Raw genomic sequence first — 26,034 nt, forward strand, 5'->3', positions numbered from 1 at the left:
TGACAATTCCCTCTTCGGACTTACAAATGCACAGTAAGGTTACTGCGCTTCAGATATGTGAATAGAAAGTTACTGCAGGAACGTAATTAAATATCTTGTATTAGAAACCGCGTCGAAAGGAATAATACATCGGCCTTTAATGAGTGCTCATTTAATATCACAGTTTATTAAAACCCCTTACAGGCCCCTTCGCAGGGAATTTAATAAGGGGGTTACAAAATTGAAGCTTTCCGGATCATACAGCGCAAATTTGCGAGTAACAAAACACAGCAGAACAAGTAATCACTACGAGGTTCGCAATCCCAGTGTAGGTCGGAAAACGATAACAAGAAAAAAATAAAATAAAACCCAACAGCGTAGTCACACACGAAATCTACGCACAAGAATTAAAAAGTAACACAATCAGATAGTAGATAAAGGAAACAACCAAACAGAGCCAAGTATGGGGACGCGACGCACGAATCAGTTGCGGTGGTTTGAAATACAGGGGAAAAGCACAGGAAATAACACGGAGCCTACTCACGCGCGTAAAAAAAAAACATTTGCACTATAAAAAATATAGTCGGACACAAAGTGCGACACTATAAAGTAAGAGAAACAACCACAAATAAATAAAAAGTAATGAGAAAATAAGAAAACATGTGTTGGGGTACAGAAACGACAGATTCTTTGGTTCTTCAGGCAGAAAAAAAATTAAGTACTTAACAATGTTACAGGATATGGCAGAAGAAAAAAAAAATCTAGAATGAATGAAAAAATGTGAAAAAAATTAGTGGGAAATAAATGTCCCAATACATAGTCGCAACCAAGTCGAGTCCCTTGTTTGAACTCGGCAAGAGTTTCATTTCGATGTTGGAGTCAGACAGACAAACCCGTTTTTTTCGTCAACACTTCGTTGGCGATGTTGAAGAGCCGTTCCACGGAAGCGCTTGAGGGTACTGACATGTTGTACTTGAAGAAAAGTTGGTTCAGTCACTCGAAGTTCTTCATCTGCGGCAGCGGGTGGTCAACTGGTACCAGCAGGTACCGCGACAGCTCGTCCTGTGCCTCGGCTAGAAGGGTTTACTGCCCAATGGAAAATAAATCCTCGGGCGCGGACGACGTGGCAAAATCTGTGCTGGATGACTCGGTCACCGCGGAGCTGCAGCTCTGTCTTTATGTCGTTGGTCGCCTTGTATCGCATAGAACTGTCTGTGATCCATGATAGCTTAAACCTTGGGATTGAGCAACTGGCGACAACGAGCTCGAGCTTTCCTTTGAGGGGTCCAAACCTACAATCCCGAACAATTCCCGGTGACCGGGTGACCCTGCAATCCCGGTGGCTTTTCGAATGACCTCACAGCGAGGGCAACTCCCTCGACAACAGCGCACCCACGGCTCCCGCGCAGTAATGCGGTAATTACTCCTGACAATGTACGGTGGTTTCACAAGGTACCTGGAGCACCACTCGGACTTAGAAACCTTTCCCCGGCAGGGAACAATTCTATCGGCCAGACGCGCATCCTCCCCAGACAAACGACGAAAGTTGAGAAGAATTCTCGTGGCTGCGCTATTCACCCGTCGAACGCCGCGTAAGCTCAACCGGCATGAAAGCAAGCACAAGCTGCGGCCCGCTGCGTGGTTATTATTCTGTCTTTGACCTTCGGGGAAGCGCGTTCCGCTGAAGGGCTGGCAGATTGGCCAGCTTATAGGAAGAGAAACGCAGTAGCGACTTGTGGATGTTTGTACTCGAGCCTGGGCATCAAAAACAGCCAATTCCTAGCGATGTAACGTTTGTAGAAGGAACGCCGTTCCTGCCGTTCCTTCAAAAACCTGACAAGTTACCGTTACAGTTCCACCGACCATTAATGGAACGGTGGCGTTCCTCCATTCCTCCAACAATGAACTATTCCAGGAACGCCGTTCCGTACAACACTGTCTTTGCGCAGTTTATATTTTTTACTCTCACGCTATGCTGCGCCTTGTATTTGGTCACGCTGCTTTGCCATTCTGGAGCGTCGTGGTGAAGCCCACCTGCGGCTATTCTATTACGTCTTTTTCTTTTTCAAGCTTGGCCACTAGTATTAACACAATGGCCCCCGAGTGCGGACTGTGCAAGCAGGCTCTTCCTTCTTATGTTGGAGGAGTTATCAGCTCCGAACTACTTTTTCGCGTTTCCCAAATTAAAGCAGCTTCATGGCTCTCGCGAGTAGCAAGATCAAGTCCGTCCGGATAATTAAAACAACCTAAGGTTCACTGCCAAGCTGTGGCAACACTGCAGCGTGTGTCCTCAAGAAATTCCGCAGGCCAATTTTTAAAAGCGAAGCTTTGTACCTCTACCAGCCATGGGTTCTGTCGCGACCGTCGGCGGCAAGAGAAATCTCCCACGAACAAATAAAAGAAATTACTGGCCCCGCCAGGAACCGAAGTTGGACCGAATAGAGAAACGGAGCGAGAGTCCGTTGTTTTACCAATTGAGCTACGAGCGCACGCGGAGATGGGGGAGACAGACAGTGCAGCCACCGAGCACAGCTGCGGGTTACCCCCTGCGTTTTCGCTGAATGCCACGCGATAGCGTCACGCTACCTCTCGCGCCGCTGTGCGCTCTGCCCACGGCGGGTATAGCGGCCGTGAGCGCGCCAGCGGTTCGTCCATGTCGTCCTAGCAGAGTTTCAACTCGTGTGCAACAGCGATACCAAACAACCGACTTTACTTTACTTTACTTTACATTGACTTTACGTTCACGAAGAATATAACTGCGGTGAAAACGCAAAGTCTGAGTGTGTATCACACCGATATCATAAGGCCGTTCTGAATGTCGTGCTGCAGTGAAATAATGAAGAACGTGTTACCGATGCAGTGTACCGTGTGATTAACGCAACCGGGCCGTAGTCACCCCTGGTAGGTGGTGTATTAAGCTTCGCTTCCCAACCACCTCCACAGGGTGGATTGGCCCGCACTTCTTTTTCGCGGAGTCATTGCTTGTCACAGATCTGTTGCAGCGGCTGAAATCTGCCACGGAATAAATTTATAGTAGAGTGCATTTTTCCATAACATATAGTTTAAATGAACTCATGTGCACAGCACATGTGCACTGCAATTTTGTTTCCCTACTCTCGAAAACAGGTGATAGATCTGTGCATCAACTTCCTCAGTGTTCTCGGTACAGTGGCTAGCAATACTTCAGCTGGCATAAAACTAACTCAAACTTCAAATCCTTGCATCGTAATTGATCTAGAAGTGTAACCGCGTTTGTTCGTACATCGTTGCCTATGTAAAAGCTTACGGAATATTGGGAGCAGTGCTGCGCGGGGGGCATTTCGACAATTCCACCCATTGCCACGGGTGATGGAAGCGTGATCGTTCAAACTGTATACGTGAGCAAACTCACACGATGCAGAGTGGCTCGTGCAGAGTCATCTTTCCCGTTCTTCGCGTGGCCAGTGATTTTCTCAGATGCGGAGGAGAACGGACGCTCCACTCCACGGAATCCCGATCGCGGAATTCCTATCGTGCAGTGGACTCGCAGATATTACGTTTTATCCGAGCATTCCATATCCAGGTCGGCAGTGACAACGACAACGAGCTCACTGTTGGTCACCGCCCTGTGTGCAAGTACGCACGCCAGTTGCGCTTTGAGAACAGCCTCCACAAAAAGTACCGGTCAATCACGAACTGCTGCTAATCGAACAGTCTATATTGTAGTCAATCTGGCCTCTGCAGTACAGTGGAAAGTTGAGTGGTTGCAGGATCGTGCGCTGTAAACCCTGATGCCAATTAACATTAGTTTCGCACCTGCATGAGGCGGCCGGGACGGAAACCGCGTTAGCATGTCGAAACCGCGGCGTAAGAAAATATTCTTACACCGTGGTCGAAACCTATAATCAAGTATCAAATACCGCGCATACATCTGCTGCTGTCCGGAGCACGGCCCTTTCAGAGTGGTTGTAGACGCGGTTTTAGACATGTTTTTAAACCCTCAATACAAATTTCCAGAACGCTTTGAGTTAGACCCCGGCCTAAGCAAACATTTCCATTGGCCTTAAGCGCGCCGCGGAAAACCATGTGCATGAAACAGTGCATACCGCCGTAGAGCGTAAGCTACTAACCCCAGCTGGGCATCTGCTGCAGGAATGCTACTCCGAAGCATAAATTAGACGCAGCTCTATATATATGCGCATGCATTCTCAAAAAAAAAAAAAAAAAAAATCGGAAGCCTCCTTCACCCCTGCGCACCTGAAAGACCGACTGCTGCTTCCAAGGGACCGTGTTTGGCAAAATAACGAGTCCAAACATGCGTTTTGACTAAAAAATTTGGCCTGCGCGTGTCACCACGCAATGGAAAACCTCATCCCAGTATTGCGTAATTGTCGCAACGCAGGTCACATTTTCCCCGTCAAAGCGCACGCTGGGCCTCATCACCGGTCTGCTTTACTGCGTCGGTCGCAAGGATTGCTCATTCGGGCGCGTTGCCATGAAGCCGGTCCCGGGTGTTTTCAGGATTGCAGCTTGGTGACACATGGTTGAAATCCGGCCCGCTGGGCAATTTAGAGTTGCCCGTTCCCCGTATTTGCACTAATTACAAATGTTCGGTATACGCTTCCGTATTACCGTTAACAGATATTGTTCGAACCTTGCGAAATGTCGTGGTCACTGCGACGTAGCGGCACGAACACTTCTTGCATACCGTTTCCGTGTTCCGGCGTATACCGGCCTCTCGCAGAGCAAGTAGCGACGTCTGACGAATAAGTTTCAAATCAAACCCCACAATGCGTTGTTGCTCAATGCTATTTGATTTCGTTTAGAATAACTCGAACCTTTTACTGCGTAGAATAAAAATTCGCAGAACAATACGTTTGGAGAGTATTCATGTGCACATACCCCGTACAGCTTTTAGAAAAAGAGGCACGTTTCCAAGGCCGCCATCTCGCATGCACAGGTAACGCCTCAACAATGCCGATTTGAATTGACGAGGCCCACTCCAAACGTTAAATGAGCAAAATGGGTTGAATTATTCTCGCAAAAAGAGTTCCGCGCTCAGAGTCTGTCGAGCTAGGAGGCGAGAGAGATGGGAACTCAGCGACTTATGTCAACTGTTCAAGGCGGGTGCGGCTCGTGTACAAGTAAGGGCGGCCATATATTCCTCGCACGCTTGAATAAAGAAGCTCGTCGTTTGTAGCGCTTTTCAGCATCGGTTAACAACAATAATCTGATAAACAACAAAACTGGAGATTACTTCGATTACACTAACTCTGCGGTTGCAAGCTGCGAGGGTACACTTCGTCGGCGCAGGCAGCAAGGTGATGACGGTAAAACCTGTTCCCGTAAGTGCCCGCTCTCAGAAACAGCTCGCCGCTGCTCGCGCATGTGCAGTCGACAGCGGCTTGCCTGGTAAATGTAAACCCGGAAAGCGTACGCCAAATTTATCTGTTCGACAAACAAGACTGGTTGGCAGGCAGACGCACGGGAAGAAAATCTGTTACGATGAGTGGATGGCGTATAGCGGGAAGACCGTTTCCTTGCCGATCTGAAGTATGCATGCGACGGCGCTTTCGGGTTGACTGTGAGGGCGTCGACTTCGTTAGCCACGTCGTGCGTGTCGATGTCGAGCGCCAATCCCACCGAGAAATTTTCACATGTAACCGCGAAGCAAACGGTCCCACGGTCAATTCATCCGAAATACTGCAGGGAACGAAACACACGAGCTCTTGCTCCGCACATGAACGATAAACAACGAGGAACTGCAGCAGGTCCAAGGAGCGGATAACGTTAGAGAGTCCTGCGGTGAACCAGAAAGCACAGAACGCAAGGGTCTGCTTCGTCCCGACGGTACGGCGAAGAAAATTGGACGGATGACGACCCCCCCCAAGGGACGCAGAGCCATCGGCAAAGCTTATACGGACCGTGTCACTGTCCGTTCCAGAGAAGCAGTCCGTATGTATTTTCTGGGCGATTCTTGAAGTTCTTAATTATCTTCAATACACGCACATTAGCAGCGTGGCTGGCTGCTTCAGGAGTATACTTCTGAAGCAGCCAGCGACTTTAGGGAATCTCTGTAGAGATTCCCTGAAGTCACCGGTCCCACGGCCCATAATTTCCTGTACGTGTGATATGCGCTGTGTGCAAAGGTGTTTATGAGAAAACGTTCATACGCGGAAACCGCCTATTTTGCCAAACTTGCTTTGTTGGTCTCATCCTGCGGCATCGCGGCGAAACGCGTTCACAGGAGGACCTCATAGTGTAGGGAAGCGAAAATACGACGCTCGTCTCTTACACTCACGGGCATGCATAACGCGCACGCGAGATACGGTTCTTGGCGAATTGGGAAACCGCTGTGGAATTGTAGTTAATCCGAAGCCTGTCTGAACAAGAACAATGCACACCGTGTAGAAGGTTCGTGTAGAAAGTATTCATTAGTTTAATGTAAAAATGCGGATCGGCCTCGTTCTATTACATTATTCTCCGCAGTGACAATTTGTTTCTTAATAACTATTAATATTACTACTCAGTAATATTTCCGAGCGCGAAAGAACGCGGAAAATTGCAAGGTTCACGCGACTCCACGCTGTATGTAACTAACTATGCCTTCACCACCGCCGGCTCCGTCCCTTTCCCTTGGCGCAGGTTTCCGTGCATTAATACACGTAGAACAGGGATGATCAAAAACAGTTTATTTCGAAATTCTCGATAATAAGACGGGTCCAGTTTTCGGGGCCCTGTCACTTGCCACCCGCATTACACATCGTACATAAAAAAAAAAAAAAAACCCTCTTAACGGAGTGAAGCATTCAGTGGAACCCAGTGAAGAGAGCACGTCCGCTCCAGTAAGCGAAGTTCCAACAGTATAGGGCTGGACGCGCGCGTTCTCAAATGCGCTTGATGAGGACGGGACCCATAATAATAATAACAATAATTATACGCCAATTAATCAAATTGAGCGGGTTCACGTTATCGCAACATCATGGATCGCATTGTTCGTGTTCCGACAGGCTTCGAATTAACTTTAGTTCCGCGGTAGTTCCTCAATCTGCCAACAACGGCTTTTTATTAAGTGTCTCGTTACGCGCTGAAAGAATGCAATAACATAACGCCGCTCCGCATCTTTACATTAGAACTAACAAATACTTTCTATGCGTGAACCCTAACGCAGTGTTGAAATTCCTCTTACAGGGAAGCACTGCCGAAAATAAAATGCACTCAATACATCGTTGGTACAAGAAATGGCTGTTATCGCTCCGCTAGATAATATAGGAACAGAAGGCATGGGAACTATAGCATACTTAAACACTTCTTTATCGACCAGTGCTCGCCCAACGTCAGTACCCCGAGATTCGGCATGTTTTTATAATTAGGCCCTCAGGAATCGGAGGCGTCCCAAGTGCATATCCTCTCGTGAACATTTCCCTAATATTACGGGGTTGTAACAAATAAGAAAGACCTATAGGAATCGTGTTTACGGGCACATATAATTCGATGTAACCTCCGTTACGTAGTACACAGCTAACAATACCGGTGAAGCCTATACTACACCGACGTACTCAGTTCAGAAATATTTTATTATTACGGCAAATAAATTCGAGCAGAAATTGACATTGTCTTCGTGTTCGTCGAAGCGAAAGTTGGCCAAGAAGCTCAACCAACATGACACCGTCATCGCCGGGACGCCGTCGCATCATTGTCAGGTGCGCAAAAACGCAAAAAAAAAAAAAAAAAAAAAAGCTTAAAAGAATTTTTTGACGCACTCCGAAAGACCATGTCAATACACATTCTACAACGTCCGATCGCTTTTATTATCGTTGGCGAGGATTTTATTGTTGCGAATTGCGAACCAGAGGAGGTGAACCAAACATGGGGTGACAACTACAAGATTCGCGCAGGAGCGCGTCTTCCAAGGAGCAACACGCGGGACGCGCGGGGGAACGTTTTTCCACTTGACGCACCAGTACAACCCCAGTCTAGCTTTGTGGAATGTATATCGACATGGTCAATCGGAGGGGCGACGAAGTCAACACGAAAGTGCCTCCGAAGTGTACTTCGGCGACCACACGGCGGTACTTATCGGGTTTGAATAAAAGCCCCGTTTGTCGCGCATCCGGGGTTTCTGTTTGGTTTGGGGGCGCGAAAGTGAAAAGGCGCATGTGTGACACATTTATGAATACGTGCCTCTCACCTTACACGATAGCGTACAGGTGGAGTTAGAAGAAATACAAAAAACGGAGCGCACAGCCGCCGACGTATATTGTAAATGGCTGTAAATTCGCTAAACTGTACAAATGCGTAGTCCTTATACTGATATCTTGAGAGTGTAGCCTACCCTTTAGTGGAAGTGTTTGATAAAGAAGCGGCGCCGGTAATTTATTTTAATGCGTATTTTCGTATTTGTTCGTACATTTTTCGTATTTCTTTTAATCCCCTCTGTAAATTCGGTCGGTATTTTGAAATTGCGTAACCATAAAAATATTTTCTTGAATGCGCGTGCTGAATGCGGTATACACTTTTAAAAAGTTGTGTATTGGGAGAAAATTTGTTTTGATTGTGGATTGGAAAGCAACACCGACGCGGCAGGAAGAGGGATACAAATAAAAGAGGGATGAGATAAAGCTGCGACAGGAAGAGATGAGGCTTTACCGATAATACCTTAGATATTACAGATACTTAGATGGATACTTGATGCGTACAGACACTTATATATATGGCAGCGACACTGTATATCAACCGAATGTGCAAATTAACTCTGGGTTTCAAAAAAAGAAAGAAAGAAGAAAAAAAAAACAAGCTCTTTGGTATTGCCTTTTCTTGTTGCTGGTTGCCTTTCCTGTTTTTTTTTTTTTTTGTGCAACTTAATAATAGTGCGGAGAATGAGTACCTATTTACATCGATCTGGCTACAACAGAATCACCTGAGGATTTTTAGTTGGGAGGTAAGCGCATGTGCTCGAACTTCATTCAACCACACTGCTAAGCCAGCAAAACTCGTTCATACGTTTCGCGAGTTTCAGTTTTGTAGCAAGCCATGGCACGTCAACGCGTTGATGTCATAAGCAAGCTTTTCCTATCTGCATTTTTCTGAACGTGGGTAAATGACGTCTTTTCCTGTTCCACCTCGACGTAGTCACCCCCACCTCTCAAATCGTCCTGTCTCACCAGAGCCCTCCGTAGCAAGCCCGTTTTCATCAACTAGCACTCCTAAATAACTTTGACGCAAATGTGTTCGCACAGGAGGACGGCAGCTGAATCTTCCGCCCAAAATAAACAAATACCCGATAAAGTTTCTCGGCGAAAGAGAGCACGAATTCCTTGCAAGTACTATGTATCGGCACACGGAGTCGCGTACAAGAGCGGACGAGGTGTTTACCTTCTTACAGCATGTCAAGGGGAGAGATCTGTCTTGTGAGCGACAGATGACGAGCTCGGGCGCGACGACGGACAATGTTTGTGGCCGCGCGTCACCCCCTCCCCCCCCCTTTCGGTGGTGGGCCGCGATAGCAGCAGCAGCAGCAGCACGGGCCCGGGGGCGGTTCACGCGTTGCGTGCCACGCGGCGGCGTCGCACCTGACGGCGGCGGCGGCGGCGGCGCGGCCGCGTCGACGGGAGGAGGAGCCAGCGGCGGCGCGGCGCAGCCATTCAGGACGTCCTACGTTGCGAGCGGCCGTGCAGGCCAGACGGCGAGGGCGAGGGGCGCTTGCCGGATCAGCGGGGAAGCACAAAAGAGGCGCAAAACGAGATTGATTTGCGAGCGCTAGAGGCCACTCCTCCCGCGGCCTCCTCTCCGGCGCTTTTCTTTGTGCCGCTTTGTGGCGAGGAGGAGCGCGCGACTGTACATCATCATTTGATGAATGCGTGTCTGTCACGCAGAGAGGCTTTTTGGATGGACTCCAATATGGCGATTGTTGTTGGCGGAGGGGGCGGCCTCCTCTCCCGCGCGCCTGCCTCCCGCCGGCCCCTCGCCCTCCGCGCGGAGAGCGAGGGCGCGCGAGGCGAGGAGGGCCGCGCGTGCTGTCGGCGCTGACGATCAACTCTCCCTTCAGTGACTTCGGAGCAACGGACAGAAGCGCCAGGGCGCCGTTGTCGTGCCGCCGAGTTGCGTGCTCCCGAAATAGCGGCCGCTCGGAGGACTGATGCGCTCTGCGTACCTGCGCGCTCTTCACGTGCCGTCGTGCTGAAGTGAGGGACCGTCGCATCCTTGGCGCTTGGATTACCGGTCGAGAAAGCTGGATGGGATGGTCATCCGGTCGGCGTCCGCCGAAGCGGTGGCCGTGATCGCGCCCGCGGTCACGGCAGCGACGGCCTCCGTCACGACGACGCGGCGCCGGCCGCGCAAGGCGCCGCCGCGGCCCAGCTGCCGGCTGTCGCTCGTCGACGCCGTGGTCGCTGGCCTCGCCGCAGCAGCCGCCAAGAAGCACCAATGTACGTACCACCACCCGGCCTGGCCACGCGCGCGCCCCTGTCGTCTCGGCGACACGGGCGCGCTCGTCGACCGCGGCTCTCACCTGCGCGCTGCTTGTCAACTGGCCTGCTACCGCTTGCCGCGAATCGACGACGCTGCATGTTGCGCCCATCCTCCCATGCTTGCCACTGGACTCCCGGCGCCCGCAGGTTGTCGCATATTCCGTGCCACGTGCTTTGCACATCGCTGGCGATTTGCCTCTTCCGTTTTTCGGTGTTGTGTTTTGGTTTGAGGGGCTCGCCCTCTGCTTTTCGGCAGGCGCGTGCGCCTTTCGCCCCGAACGCGCCACTCCTTTGATGCGTGGCGGCATCGCGCGGCGATCGCGTGAACTAACGCTGCTGGGGTCCACGCGGTTCTCAAGTCTCCCGACTGTCGCCGTTCGTACGGTAACGGTTCCTAGCTTCACTTTTCGTCGTTCAGTTTCGTTTCTTACCGGTCAAATGCTGCTATTAACTTCTGCGTGACCACCGGCAACCGTGAGTAAATTCCATCTGTTGTTTCAACGTGAGCAGAGCTTAAGTAACTTGAGTCCATAGCGATCAGAGTGCCCCGGGGGCTTCATAATTGAACCGGTATTTCGCGTTTGTATTAGCAGTTCTTTTCTTGAATAGATATGTCGGGCTTTCTTCTTGTTCACTTTCGTAAGCAAAGTTCTACAGTTCCTTGAAACTTTTCGAGTCTGTAGACTCCGCTCAGGTCACTGGAGTGTGCTGGATCGAATGTTAACGGTATTGAATCTTGAACGGCGGCTCTGCAGTTTCACTTTTTTGTATGTACGAAAACCTGAATCTGACTGTGCACGCTTGGATATTTTTGGCTAATTCATGCGCAACGCTCGAGGTTCGCTGCGTAAGGACGTTGTTGAAGCCATGTTTGGTTCTGGAGTGAATGGCGCGCTGAAAGCGGCTCGACCTCGCCTCTTTCATTGGGCGCTATTTGCTCCTCCTGATTGATGTGGTTACGCCAGTATTAGATAACGCGGGGTTGCTACCCATGCTTTGTTTTCTTGCTTTTACCTGTACTTTATTCGGCGTTCAGAAATTGCGCAGTTTTATGTCTGTATGCTACACTTTTGATAGGTCGGGCATATCAACAAGCTTGTAGTGATGTCAGCGCACAAGTTCGCTGTATTTTTCACGCTGCTTCTGCTGAGGCCTGTTAATATTTTAAGATCACTTTGTATGCAGCACGTCATCGTAGTTGGCTGGTTGTCACGTCGTTTAACTCGCGCATGCCGGATTGACCGCGTTTATTATGGGGCACCAGGAATCTGGCAGCTACGTCCTGTGCTCGCAAAGACGTTGTTCGGAAACCTTGTCTAAATAACAAGCTCTCTAGCCTTTGTTGATCGCGTGTGTCTATTCATGGGCAACAACCTTCTAACGTTTCTTTAGTTTTGCGCACGGCGTTTCCTTAGTACGCCGTGCACAAAACGAAAATACTAAACCGGAAAGAACGCAGAGCGCAGCTTCGTGCTGTGTATCCATTTTTTTTGGGGGGGGGAGGGGGGGGGGGATGGCTATTCACAAATGTTTACGTGGGTCACTGGGTGCGTCGTTCACCGAAAAGGGCAACCGTGCTGACTGCGCTGTTTGCACCAGTTAGAGTCTCGTAATTCGTTGTCTGTCCCCCCAGAATGGCTTTTGTCTTAACAGCCATTATCAATGGTTGCATGACAGTAATTAGTATACAGAATTGAAAGAAAATGCGAAAAAAGACGTTATAGTAAAGGCAGTACATCCCAAGGTTCGTTGTTTTCAATGCTGACATCTGTGATGAGCTTGACCACCCACAACGGCTGAGTAGACTGTGCATGATGACCTTATGCTAATTGGCTTTCTCTGTGACCGACGGGATGAGGCCGAGCGGCAGATCAAGTACAGGAACTCACTGCACACCCGAAGCGAGATGGAGGGAAGTTCGTACATTTGGCTGCATTGCGCAGTTCGACTGGTACGACACTTTTATTTCGCTGTGTAGTCCACGTGTATGGGGAAGGGAAAATAGCAATGGGCGTCCCTTGCGGCCTCCTCGCGACCACCGAAAGGGCGCCAGGCGGGTTAGCAGTTTGGTCTGCTGCTAAGTCTTTCAGTATTAATGCCGACATACTTCACGGTCATTGACGCCTTTGTTTTTGTGCGGCACAATTTGCAGAGCCGACGTCTCCATATGGTGTGAAAGGTAGTTAGCTGTATTTCAAGCGCATTTCTTTTCGTGCGAGATAAGTGAGCGCAATTGGCTGAAAAAAAATGACAATAGTACACGGGCTACATAGCAAAATTTACGCTGATAATGTGATTAGATAACCCTTGCGGCTCTCTTTAGGGTTGTTTTGTTTGACTGGGGTTATCAACTCGCCCACATAGAATCTGGAGACGCCGGTTTGTTGCTATCATTGCTTCTGTGTTGGTAATTCGCGTTAGGTGTCGCGAAACCGCCTTGTTGAAGCGCGCTTCTTAAGCCAGTGTTACTTTTTCTCCGCGTTTTGGCTGTCTGAGGCATCAGGGACACGAAACGTTACATGCGGAGCGCAATTAAAATTTCATGTATTGGGGGAGGCCTGCATTTTTTGGGCCTACAAGTGTCGCCATCCACAGTTTGGCAGCCTGCTCCAGTGTCCAGATAGAATCAACATCACGAGGAAGTGGCTGATCCAAGCGGTCGTACACTATTTCATACTGTGCTTGTGCAGGCGACAAGCAAAAACGCCCGTGTGTACGAGATTTCGGCGCACGTTAAAGATCCCCAGGTGGTCAAAATTAATCCGGAGCCCTCCACTACGGCGCGTCTCATCGCCTGCGTTGCGTCGGCGCGTTAAACCCTACAATCAATCAGTCAATATGTACTTGCGCAAATGGGCATTGATGGGCACTCATTATGAACGATTCTATACGAACTGCATATTTTCGTGTACGTGCACTATTGCTCACATGCATAGATGACATACTTATTTTATGCATTGTTCTTGAAGTACAGCCATAATCGTTTACATTAGCAGGCCCTTAACAGCGGAGAGTCTAAGGGTATGACTCAGTACTTAGTTTTCTTCTTTAATCATGGAGCAGCGGGGACTAAAAGTGCTTTTCTTTTTCCTAACAAGATGCGCCTTCCCGTTTCGTCATCATGACGGCGCAGCGTCCTTGTCGTGCGTGCGCCTTATCGAACGACTCGTCCATACTTTGTCGCCGTATTGCTTAAATGGTGAGCTGCAACACACACGCCGAAATGCGGCTCAGAAGCACACTGGATCGGTCTGTGCGGCCGGTCACCAGGCCAGCGGGTCTCCTCGTTAGGTAATCTAATGAGGCATTATTGTTCGTGTGCGCCACGAGTAGCTTCTGTTCGCCGAACGTTACGCAAACATCGAACCACGTATAAAAAGTTACGGCGGGGAGTGAGCCGAGATAATTGCCGCGGCGCAGGCGAAGAATCCACATTCTTCGGGTTCCAGGGCCTACAACCTTGTCAGGCAAAAAACAAACAAAAGTAACACAATGACAGTTACAAAACACGCGCGAGTGCTACAGCCAAACATGTAAACAGATCAGTGTCTAGCCGTGATGGAGCTTCTTGAGTCGTCGACATTTCTGCTGTCCTTTGTGTGCGCAAGAAAAAGGATAGAATTGTGCGCAGTGTACTGATCCATTGGAGGTCGAAAAGAGCCGCGTTCGCTGTCCCCACTGACGACGGAGTCAGTGATGCGTTCGGAATCGTGCGACGAAACGTATATACAGGGCCAAGGTCTGTACCCAAACTAAGCTCAGTGAATGTAGCGCGGGTGTTTTGTTCTCTGTATACTAATCAAGACGGGGGAAATATTTTCCCCATGGCACGCGTGAACGCTCGTAGATCGAGGGTAACCCCAAAACAGCGCCGTTCATCTCCCGCTAGCCCTTGAAATAATACGTGCAGTCGGCTCTGCTTGTACGCTAAAGCCATTCACGTGGGCTTTGGGCGTCCCCTTGTGTCTGTAATTGAAGCACTAACAGCGACCCTTCTGACCGGAGAAAGTTTGTTAGCAACTGTATGTTTCTGTTAATTCCATGTGCTTTGGAGGTACAGCGTGCGTGCGCTCTGCGTTCACCAGCGGCACATTCGAATGCAATCGCGCTGCTTTTTCGTGGTGTAAATTGTCTGAAGGTACTAACCGGGGTAGCAGTGCATGCGGTCAGTTTTTAAGTGCTTGTACGTTTGAGTTGAGTGGAGTTCTGTATAGGCCGTGCCTACGCGCAGTGCGGTCACGTGGAGGATTTAAGGGCAACAGCTTTGCTTAGTGCCTTCTATTGTCGCTCCCGTTTGTCTGCCATACAATATACACAGTCACACCGTGCAAAACACTAACAACTTTAAATCGTCCCCAGTAACAACTTCAAGAGTCTTTTCGTCACTCATACAGGAGACTCGAAATGGACTTAATTGCGGCGTATTGAAACCACCGCTCATGTTATTTGCGTGAGACCATACGTCTGCCGAAGTTTTCGTGTATCTGACACTGTCGCGAAGAAAGCCATGTTGATGTCGCAAATCGGCCTGTCAGAAATGAGAGAGATGGGGTAAAAAGTGCGTCCTCGGAGGCAGAATAGCTGCAGCGCGTTGTTTCGCGACAGGGCTTGTGGCGGCACTGCTGGGTTATCGGTGCATATCTGTTAGCGAGGAAGGGAAGCGGTTATTTGTGGACTTTAGGCGCTCAGCGTGAACAGCTGTGGGTTATGAAGGATGAACCTGGTAAAGCAACACGTGGTTGGTGTTACGAGGAAAAAACAAAAACAAAATAACAAGTCAAGTCCAGTCGCGACGCTGCTAGCCGTTCGTTGTCGAAACCGATCAAAATTGCTACAGATGTTTTTATTTGCGGTATCTTTCTCTTCCTTCCGGCGTTCGTTGTACAGTAAAGCATCGCTGCAATAAGCCCAGCGTGGAAAACATCTGCGCTATATCCTGTGCACCTCTAAACGCGATTGAAAGGCGAGTTGGTGTTCAGGCACGGCCTTGGGGACTCACGCCACTGCTCACTTTCTCACAAGGCATTTCCCCTTTAAATTATCGACCTTGTCCGGAGGGCTTTCTGAACCGCTCTTCCATCGAACGAACGCTCCTCCATTCCGTCTGTCGAATGTCCGACTGGACAAGAATCTAAGACATTAGTGCGATATACAATAACGTTTTCGTATTAACGTTAGCGGATACCGGTTCGAACTTTAGGGAATACTGTGGTAACCGGGACGTAGCGGCATGAACACGTTTCAGCGCATTTGCGGTTTCCGTTTTCCGGCGTATCGGCTCACCGCAGTAAAAGTGGCGCCATCTGACGTATCGGTTTAAAAGCAGTCTCGACGAAGCGGTCTTGCTGAAAGGTATTTGCTTTTTTTTAAATGTCTTGAACGTCTGACGTTTGAAATAAATATTTGCTGAATAGTATTTTGCTGCAGAGAGTTTTGTGCACATAAAGTGTGTTTTTGAGGCCGCCGTCTATATACATGGTTGGTATAAAATAAAGTTAAACGTAATTCACGCCTTCTCTAAACATCTTGGCATACAATGAACAAAATATGCTGCAGTAATGCCACAAGCACCTAAGTTACTTTGCCCAGAACTATTTAGGAGACGTAACGTTGCTTTGGAAGCTGAGCAACTGATCTGAGCTTTGAGACAGGCAAAGCAGTCAAAGTAGAATTGCTCGCCCGTCGGATAAATTTTGTAGTTTGATGCCTCCTCGGCACCGACAACAGCAGTTGCGTGATAAACAACATCCCCGAAATATCTACTTTCATCAGCCGCGCCGATCATGAGGCCCCGAAAGGATTGCTTTTGCTGTAAACAAGCTGCGAGGGTGTATACTTCGTCGCCCCATGCAGGCAGCACAGTGGCGACGGCAAAACACGCGCCGGTAAGTGCCTGCTCTCGTAACTGCTCGCGCATGCGCAGTTGGCTCCCGCATGCATGACAAACGACAACGTAAACACAGTAAGGGAAAGTTAAATCTCCCAGTTAGGAGGTGGAGCGTACCGTTACCGTGTTTACGTTACCGTTTAAACCAAGGCCATTGTAGGGACGCATGAGCCGCGTGGATCAGGTTATTGCGGTCAAAAGAGGTAGCACACTCACCTGGGATTTTCCCCCAAGTAGCACATTATCACGTGTATCAGCCCCCACTTGTCTAACGACGATGTCCGGCATCTCTGGAAATGCCTTCCTCCGCCGAAAGTCTCGTCAAGGGGGCGCTGAAAGTAGCGCTCTCCGCGTCACAGCTCAGCTTCGAAGGTCGTTTTAAACGGAAGGAAGCGGCTGGGTGCAATCAGGATGCAGCTCAACATCTAGCAGATTGATTTCAGTGTTGGCTTTACGATTGCACGGATAACCTCTACGATACCGTTATGCCGGTGGCTTCGAACTTAGCACGGAAAGTTGCGCAAAAAGCTAACGCCTGCGCTATGGTTTAGCGCAGCTGTTACCTCGAAGTGTTAGTAGAACCAGAGTCCTTCAAAAGCATTGAAGGACTCTGGTAGAACGCTGGGGCAAGTTCTCCATTAATTGGGCAGTGATGATCCGGTCGATTATTCTTTAAAACGCCCCAGTTGGGACTCAGCGTGTAGGTACATCCAACTTTGAAAGTGAAACACCACATCCACCCGCAACAATAACAAAAAATTGCACCTGAAGTGCCATTGGCACTTCAAGTCTTTTTATATAGATGCTGTTAGTCGTTTGCATTAATGTTACCGTTTAGCGTAGGACCGTTGGAATGAAGGGCAAACGACGACGCAAAACGCAAAGTCGTAACGGGGTGATCGGCCACCGGTTGGAGGCATAATCATTGACACGTTTTCCTACCAAAGAATTAGTTACACGGAACACAATAGTCTGGAGCATACCGTGTTAGACCCTCCGACAGAAATTCCCCAGTCGGACTTTGCGTTGAAGTAGGCATTATGTTATGGACAGCAGAACTGCGTGGATGTCTCTATACTTGATTTTGTTTAGGCACGCGGTGCCCACACCCGGTCCTGTTTCGGCATCGTTCGTTACTTGGGCGGTATCGAAGGCGACTGTAAGGAAATGCCTCGTGTCGTTCTTTATGCTGCACCTATTGTCTTTCCTCTTGTATGAAATGCATTGATGTTCATTTAGCGGGCCCCACGTTTCTGAAGCGGCGAGTACGTTGCTTCGTCGCAGCACGACACGTGGTGATCCGTCTATTTAATCTTCACGCAAGCGATTCCTGCGATCTGGAACACCTTGAAGCGAGTGTTATGCGAAACTCACCACCTTGTTCTTTTCTTTGTTTCCCCGTAACGCCTGTCCCACTGGCCTAATTGGCAAGACACTTGACTCCTTGAGCACGGGGTCCTCGGTTCGATACTGGCCTCCACGAAGTCGTTTATTTAACATGATCGGATTTGTGCAAATGTTCACGCTCACGTACAGTTACATAGATGGCGCTAGTTGTCTTCCACAGCACGAAAAATGGGTACTGACATTTTAGTAGATCCCCCAAAACCCACGTTGTTAAAAAAGGGGAAACAATAACTATAAAACGAGTTGACGACCGAGTACTGTCTCGTCATCTTTCTTCTCGCTTTCGTGCAGTTCCAACGAGTGCGCAGCCTTTGTTTAATGTTCAGCGAGGTAGCAAACAGTGCAAGCAAGCAACTCTGTTCAGTTGAGATAATTCATACTTTGACCGTGGTTGGCAGTTTTGTTCCCTTTGTTGCAACCCTAGAGCGCGACCGCCGAGTCGTATGCACATCACCCCCCCCCCCCCCTCCCCTACTTTCGTCCACGCACGCATACAGGCACACTTGGTCGTCTTACTGCTCTTGCATTCGCGATTGTCGGATTCGGATTTTCTCGTGTGAGCTGGCTCGCCCGCACTGTTACTGCATGGACAGGCGTAGAGTATTTCATAGCCTTCAGACATGTTGCAGATCGCGATAGTGGATACGCGACGATAGTTCTTTCTTGTGTGCGTGCCCTGAAAGGCAGTGTAAACTCAGTTTAATTTTCATGTTAATAGTTCAGAATTCTAAAAAAAATCCGAATTTTGGGGTTTTTACGCGACGACGCTACACGTATAGCTATGAGGTGCGCCGTAGTGGAAGGCTGTGGATTAACTTAGACCACCTGGGAATATTTAACGTGAGCCGAAATTTCTTCACGCGGTGGTTTTCGTTTTTCGCTTCGGTCAGAAAAACGGCCGCCGCGGCAGGGATCGAACCCGCGTGCTTGGGCTCAGCAGTATACGAGTCCTGCTGAACCACCGGGGCGGGTTATTTTACAGTTGCCTTAAGCGAAAAACCCGATCTGACAGCCACTTCATTTCAGAATAAGCAGCTTTGCTTCATTCCTATTGTTTGCACTTCTACGCGAAATGTGCACCTCTAAAGCATCTCTAAATGTGCATCTGTGAGGCCTCCCTTGCGGAACACCTTATTACTTGTTTGAGACGATGGACGCTGTAGAGCGAAGTCACACTGTGTTCCGGACAGAGAACGCGAGGAAAGTGTACCCGCTCTTGGCATCGGCGGTTGAAGCCAAGTTATTCGGATGCCGTGGGTACCCTCGGCGCTGTAGGAGCCATCCTGCCACTTCCTGGCGCCGGGCTGCGGAAGCGAACGGCCGTGCCATCTTGGCGTCGCAACCGGCGGCGTTCGCTCCGACGTGTCGCCGCCTTCCCTTGGACTGTTGACAGCGCGCGTCTTGGCTCCGCCTGTGCGGAAGTCGTAAATGGACCAGGAAGAGTTGATCGGTGCGCCTTTGGCGTTAGTCACCTCGAGCGCCAGAAAGACACGAAGTAGTATTACACGGCCATACGTTTATGGTTGACACGCTCGCAGCAAGGGCCGTAAACCCATGGTTGTGTCTAGCTTTCTGGCCAAGAATCAGAAGCGTCCTTCTGCTAACTGCATGTTACCGCGCTCGGCCGGCCGAGAAGGCGGCAGACCGCCGTCTCTCAAGTGCAGACAACCGCTGTTGCTGCAAGCGGCAACGTACCCGTCATACATCACGATGCGCTTTCCTCGTGCTGCGCCATTTCGCTCGCCATCACCCGCGTACGATCAACTGTCAGGGCATCGCACGGAACTCTAGCAAACGCGTACACTTCCGAACTGGCTCGCGCAGGTTTTGTATTTTATTAGGTAGGACCTCGTTAAGTGGAAGTCTTATGAGACCGCGAGAAGTGTTCGTGTTTTAACGGTTTAGATTATATTACCATAGAAATAAATATACACCATTAGATTCAGTAGAGCCCACAGTTCGCTACAGCGGGATGGTGAGCTAGGCGATATGGAAAAGTGATAGGTTTTACCAATTCAGCATTTGCTTGTCTCTAAAAGATATATACCGTGAAATGTAGGGCACTGAACGCCTGTTTTTGTGGGTTTATGCATTGACTCATGACGCGTCTCTCGAAAGCGTCGACAGGCTGCCAGTCTGCTGCTGCAGCCAACGTGCAGTATCAGCAAACGCAGCTGGATTGAATAGCAACCACATCTCAAATGCAGCATTAGTTGACCTATAAGTGAGTGAGTAAACTTTATGTGAACAAGCTTCAGGTGCTGATGGCTGGGCGGAGGCCCCTATAAAAGAAAGATAATATGAAGCGGTAGTCTCGCTGACTGCTTCGACTCGCAATGCTTAGACATGTGGGCCAACCGACAGTGCGGAGAAACTATCAGGAGGACACAACTCGCAAATGAGCACCTGCAATTCGGTAAAGCCAACTTCAACAACGAAGTCGGTAATATCACGGATTGTGCCTGTTTTTGCTGGATATGAGTCCGCTGCTGTTTTGAATTGCTATATTTACAATTATTTTACTATATTTTATTGCCGCTCTATTGTTTTAATTGGCCTAAGCTGTGTCCTCCACACAGTGCGCTGTATTCGCCGCCTACTCAGTTGCTACATCTCATTTCATTTTAGTTTTACAGCGCTGTGCTGGCAAATCGCCCGGTAACTTTGCGGAATTGGAAGTTCGTCAAAGGTCGCCGTGTCCAGGAACGCAGGGCACGTTATATCGTTCTCGACGCTGTTCCTATCCGGAGAGTTCTAGTCAGGTTTGGTTATGTGAGAAAGCTCGCCGGCGCTGCTTTTCGTAGTGACGTACTCACTCTCCATGCTTTTTTGTGCAACTTGCACATGACTGTCCGTGGCAATTGTCCGAGGGCTATTGTTCGCGGTTAATTAGGTGTGCAGAACACGAGCGTCAAATCAAGTGCTCTCGTACATGCTGTTCTCGTACATGTATCAGCTGGATTCATGCAGATCATTGACCTGCGATAGACAAAAAAAAAATGGAGGGAGGGGGGGGGGGGGGGGGGGGAGTTTCACGCGCCGAAGTATACGTACACCTGGGCGCCGTAGTGGAGGGCTCTGGATCAGTTTGGAGCACCTGGACGTCTTTGTCGTCGTTCGCTGAAATCTCGCTGCACGGGCTTTTCAGTTTTTCGCGTACGCCAGAAAAACGGTCGCCACGGCCGGGATCGCACCCGCGTCCTCGCACTCGGCAGCACAACGCCTTAACCACTGAGCCACCGCGGCAAGTCCGTGCGCTAGACAAGTTTCGGTGGGCAAGATACCCACGGCGGATGATTAACTACGCGCTGTCTGTCCGTATAGACTATAGTAGTTCATCCTAATGTACATACGTGCTTCGGTCGGGTGACGGGCTCCGTAGCGTCCGAGTTTCCTCCTTTGCTGGTGATGGCCCACATCTATAAATTAAAGGAACCCTGCAACACTTTCAATAAGCGCTTTCACTCTTTCCTTAGCGTCAGGAACTACTGCGAAAGCTATAGTTATCGCCAGCACGAAGCGGCACTGCGTGATTTAGATACGCCTTCCATTTCTGCTTTGTTTTTGTGGCTTTTTTTTTTAAAGTTGCTATCGAAAAGCGTTCATTGCTGCAACTGAAGGAAAACCGGCCAACAGCCGCTACATGGCCTTAGTGACGTAATTCCAGCCGTCGAAGAACGTCAAGACCGCAAAAGAGAGAAAAATATTTTGAGCGAGTTTGCAAGTTATCTGATGGGCATAGAGCAGTAATTTTTGGCTGATGTACTTTGCGACCCCGTAATCTAAGTACTGGGTGTGTTGGGTGACTATGTTCTCTAAGGTATTAAAGATTTCAAAAAAAGTTGAAAAAAGTGTTGCAGGGTCCCTTTAATTTCCGTTCGCTTATGCGCGAGCAATGGCATGTATCGAAGTTCGCCTGTTGGGCGCTGTACCCGGGAGTGGCGCGTGCTGAATACTTAGTTACATGGTTTTTTTATGTCTGTGCTCTTAAGTTATTCATCTTTTAAGGCGTGTTATCACTTATATGGCGGGCAGTGCCAGCTGAGCGGCCTATAATGGCGTTGGAAAAGTCTTGCATTTTGCCCCAACTTGTCTTTTATTTTACATGTGCTACTCGGCACAGCCTCTCGTCTTTCTCTTTGTTCCCACGCAAAGCGCAGAGTATTGGCGAGCTTCGAATTCCTGTTTTTTTATTCTGCGTGGTTGGAAGAAGGCTTTGCTAATACTTTATGCAAACTTCAAAGGCGAGTCAAATTTTGGATTGATGTCATTGACTTATGTATGGCACGTCCACGCGCCGGTTCATTTGGTTCCTATTGTTCCCTTGAAGCAGAAAAGCTCACCATAACTCATTCAAGGCTGTCAGAAGTTCTAATGCGACCCTTTCCGGGTTAACCACGTAGCGACACAGGATAGAATACAGTAGGCGCTGAGGTGAATGACAGATGCGAATGCCCGCAAAAGGCCTGCCACCGCTATGCGTGCCTAGAGAAAAGCAAACCGCGGAAAGCCGCGTTTTTTGTTGTCGCGATCAAATAGGCATGGATGTCTGTTTTTCTTTACTAATTTGCAATTGTATTCTCGAGAGGTCGGCAAGGGTCGTTGTCACTGCCAATAGTACTCAGAATTGGTGGTCGTCACCAAAGAAGTCTATCTCTTTTCCAACGCTGCTGGCAAAACTCGCAAATGGCTCCAATGTTGTTTGTTTAGAAATCCCTGAGGTCCAGGACGACTGAACACCACCGTTTTAAACCTCCTCTTTCCCCACAATGCATAGGCTGTTGTCCACGACGCGACGCAGTTCAATTTGTCCAGTGTAACAGGCCAGTGTAGGGGCTGTGGGGTCTCACGATAGCTGGAACTATGTATAGTTCGATGGGTTTTCGTCTACGCGCTTGTTCTATGGCCTGCAGGGCTTGGTTTGCGGGCCCATCTTTACCCTGAAGGCTGCTTTAGAAAGTACTCCGTGCTTTCCTAAGGACCAGCTCACAGAATGCGCGCGAAATATTAGAAACTAAACGTTAACGGAGCTAGCTAAACGGGAGCTCTATGGTACAGCGCCTACAGTTTCCGAGTAGATATGAGGCAGCGTGACGTCACGGCTGTGCTCACTCTGTGGTCCATTCAGTACAGGGACTGCGGCGTGACTGTCGTGGCCCCAAAAATTAATGAAAATCTCCAGCCCCCAAATCCCCAGTTGAAGGTACATGTGTCGCCGCTGGCTAGCTATATAGCACGTAAGAAAGAACGTCTCAACAGTCGCCCGTACCTTCAGATAGTCGATCACATTTACCTCTTTAGCTGTAGGTTCACGTGTTTCTTTCTTCCTTCCTTCGTTTCTTGCTTACTTTCTTTCTTTTCTTTTCTTGACTTGTTTCCTTTCTTTGTTTTTTTTTCTTTACGAGAAAACGCCGACACTTTTTTTGGTAAATGTATGAAACCGCTCGGCAGTAACATTTTCCTGGGATAGGCAGAGTCGAAGTTGGTTCGAGAGTGTGAGAGGTTATGAGTGTTTTAAAAGTTCTGACGGCGGGAAGACCATCTATGTTGCGTTGGTACATATCAGTACGAGCCGTTAATCCTTGGATACCTCCTTAACCAAAAGCCCATTTCCTGTTTTGCCTTGGTTCACAGCTTTTTCTATGCATTGGGTAGAAGGTATTGTGTAATTTTTTTTTCAATTTTTTTTTTTTTTTGCTGATGTCGCAATCGCACGATGATACTCCTGTTGAACGCAGTACCTCTTGCTTCTATAGTGATTCAGCATCGGCGAGCCCATCGCGTTTCTATAGCGTCCCGAGGTTAACTTTGTTGGTTCCGGTGAGTCTTTTGTAGCCTTTGGTTAGCCAACTCCAAGACCCTTCATTCGTTGCCTCCTTCGATCGGTCACTTGCTTGCCGCTCGCCATTCCTTGTGAGTCACTCCAGTTACGTTGTTCTCGTTTCTTGTGGACGAACGACGCCGGGCCGAGTTTTGAGAACACCCGTTCGGGTAGACAGTTCCCGATGTATATGATACCACCGCGCCGCTGGTTCTTTCCCTGTGATAACCCAAGCTGCGCACCTCTCGTTTATTGCGGACGCATGCGACGACGCCGCACTGGGTTCTGCATAGCGCGGTTAAAGGGGACGCAACAGAACGAGCCTAACTTAGCGGTACGTATGAGGCAACAGAATTTGCTCGCAAGGGACGAGGAGAAGGGCGTAGTATTTTTCTTTTGTTTTTATTTTGCGCTCGTAGCAGAAGTAGGCGCAAGTAAACCACGGGCGGAATTTACTGTCCAGTCGACCGAACGGATGGCAGGCCCCCGTCAGGTTATAACGTGTCTGCTGTGCAAATTGTATACACACCAGCAGTAATGGAACCCGCAATTTAACCCGCAATTTCACTGTAGTTCCATTCGAAACTCGAAAACAGCCAGCCCACTTGGACACAAGAGCCGGAAATTTTATTGGGTGTGTCCAACAAATTTTTTGCCTTCTATCATCCCTTAAATGCCTTGTTTTTGCCTTGTGACCCCCCCTCCCAATCTCTCCTCTAAATACTGGAATGCTGCCCTAACGTTTTATGGTCGCAGTTTCTAATTCTTGAATCAGTAACTAACTGCTCTTCGTCTTCTTCCGTAGCTCTTCTTTACCACATTGCATTCGACAAAACCGGGCGAATTCGCCGAGTAACAATGCCGAGCACAGGCTTCAGCTGCACAACTTGCGGCGTCTTGCGGCATTAGTCGTCAGTGCCAGCGTAATGTTGTGCGTTGCGCAATTGCACAGCGCTGACGAATCTTTTTTACTCGTATCGCAAAACAAGAATCTCTTCCCTCGGTCGCTGGTGTTGGTCATTTGGGTGCGTTGTGGTGAAGCAGGGAGTGTTCGGAAGTGTAGCAGAGCGGCTATCCGGTGGTCGCCGACTGGCCGGCCTGTCGCGGAAAGCAGCGAGACGGAAGTCGGGCCTTTTTTTTCCCCCGCGGCGTTCTCAGGAGGTGCCGCAGGCGCGGGTCGGCTTGCCGCCGCGCTCTGCACGAGGCGTTGTTCCCGAAGGCAGCCAGCAGCCGCGGTTTGAGGGCTCACGGTGGGCCGCGTTCCTGCCCTCGGGCACCAGCTGCGCCTGACAGCCTTGTTTCGAAGGCCGCTCCTTTAAAGCATGGCGCGGACGTGAAATTTGGGCCATGCTCGCTGCTCGTACTGATGCCGCTCGGCGTTGCGGCCTGGCTGCGCGTCGTATACGACTGCGCCGCGATTTCGCCTCGGGAAGAGGAGGGAGAGCGCGCGTCGTACGGGAGGACGCGATGCTGACTGACAGAAGCGGGAGAGCTGTCTCGCGACATCCTCTGGGGTGGCGGCGAGTTTGGGAGCCATGTGCACGCGTGTTTCCTACGTTTTATTGTGCCTTGCCTTAGGTATACGCTCGCTACCATCAGCTCCACTGTCCCACTTTTTAATGCGAAAGCATTATGTGCTTCGTGAGCCTAAAAATCCGGCGTCGTTGTAGGCCGTCTACAACGGATAGTACCAAAAATGGCGGATAGCGCAAAGAAGAAAAAACACGCCGAAAAGCGCGGATTGAAGTGACTCCTACGAGACGCTCCTGTAAACCGCGGGAAACGTTGGCTTTTGGAAAGCAGTGCCGTAAAGTGTCGCCAGTCTGCCTTCCGAAGTAATCAGCGCCCGTGTCTCGCGATGGAGAGGGCTTCTACGTCAGATGTACCGCCGTTTTCTGTACCAGCTAAGTGCGGTCAATCACGCGAATGCACCTAAGCACAGGAGGCGAACGATGCAGTGAGGAGAATCGAAAGACGAAGAAAGGAAATGGAGGAAACAGATGCAAACACGATGCAGCACCAAAAAAGTCTGATAAGTAGTATTGCCGGTGGAAGCCGCAATGCTTTTGCATTCGAAGCACGTAAGCAGTCTTCAGGGCTGCGAGGAAGTTTTGCATTTTCTGCTGAAGTAACTTCCTCAAGAAATTTAGACGAATGTACATGTGTCGTACATGTACATGAATGTACGAGTCAATCGAAGAAAATGGAAGGAAAGTGAAAAAAGTAGCCTACTTTACAGTTGCTCCCTTGACTGCCAGGAAGCGCAGTGTGTGTGTTCTTATGGCGGTCGCAAAGAAAAGTGATAAATGATCCTGCTGGAGGGCATTTTCGGGGTGAACGGTAGTGACCACGTATGTCCGTAGTTTAGCTCCGTAGTTTTGCGAAAACGAAATTAACATGCATGTACTTGGTTCCGCTAACCATTCGAAACTATGCACCTGGCTGAGTGAGCTTCTCTTGACACACTTGAGTTGAATTGATGATGACGATGA

The 26,034-nt window shown here is 49.4% G+C and overlaps 1 protein-coding gene across 4 annotated transcripts in view; it reads left to right on the forward strand.

Annotated features, from left to right (window-relative positions):
• Positions 1–26,034, forward strand: part of LOC144155453 (protein tiptop-like) — a 459,919-nt gene that overhangs the window by 424,004 nt on the left and 9,881 nt on the right. The window contains exon 1 of one of the 4 annotated variants that reach the window (XM_077686900.1): positions 10,016–10,385. The exons of the other annotated variants lie outside the window; for them this stretch is intronic. Within the exon in view, the coding sequence (XP_077543026.1) occupies positions 10,199–10,385 (187 nt within the window). The 5' untranslated portion in view covers positions 10,016–10,198. Of the gene's footprint in view, positions 1–10,015; positions 10,386–26,034 lie in introns of those variants that run through there. 4 annotated transcript variants of the gene reach the window in all.

Source organism: Haemaphysalis longicornis, unplaced genomic scaffold (assembly GCF_048455015.1).
Source record: "Haemaphysalis longicornis isolate Haplotype H1 unplaced genomic scaffold, Haemaphysalis longicornis Haplotype H1 scaffold_1, whole genome shotgun sequence".
In the NCBI taxonomy this organism is placed as follows: domain Eukaryota; kingdom Metazoa; phylum Arthropoda; class Arachnida; order Ixodida; family Ixodidae; genus Haemaphysalis; species Haemaphysalis longicornis.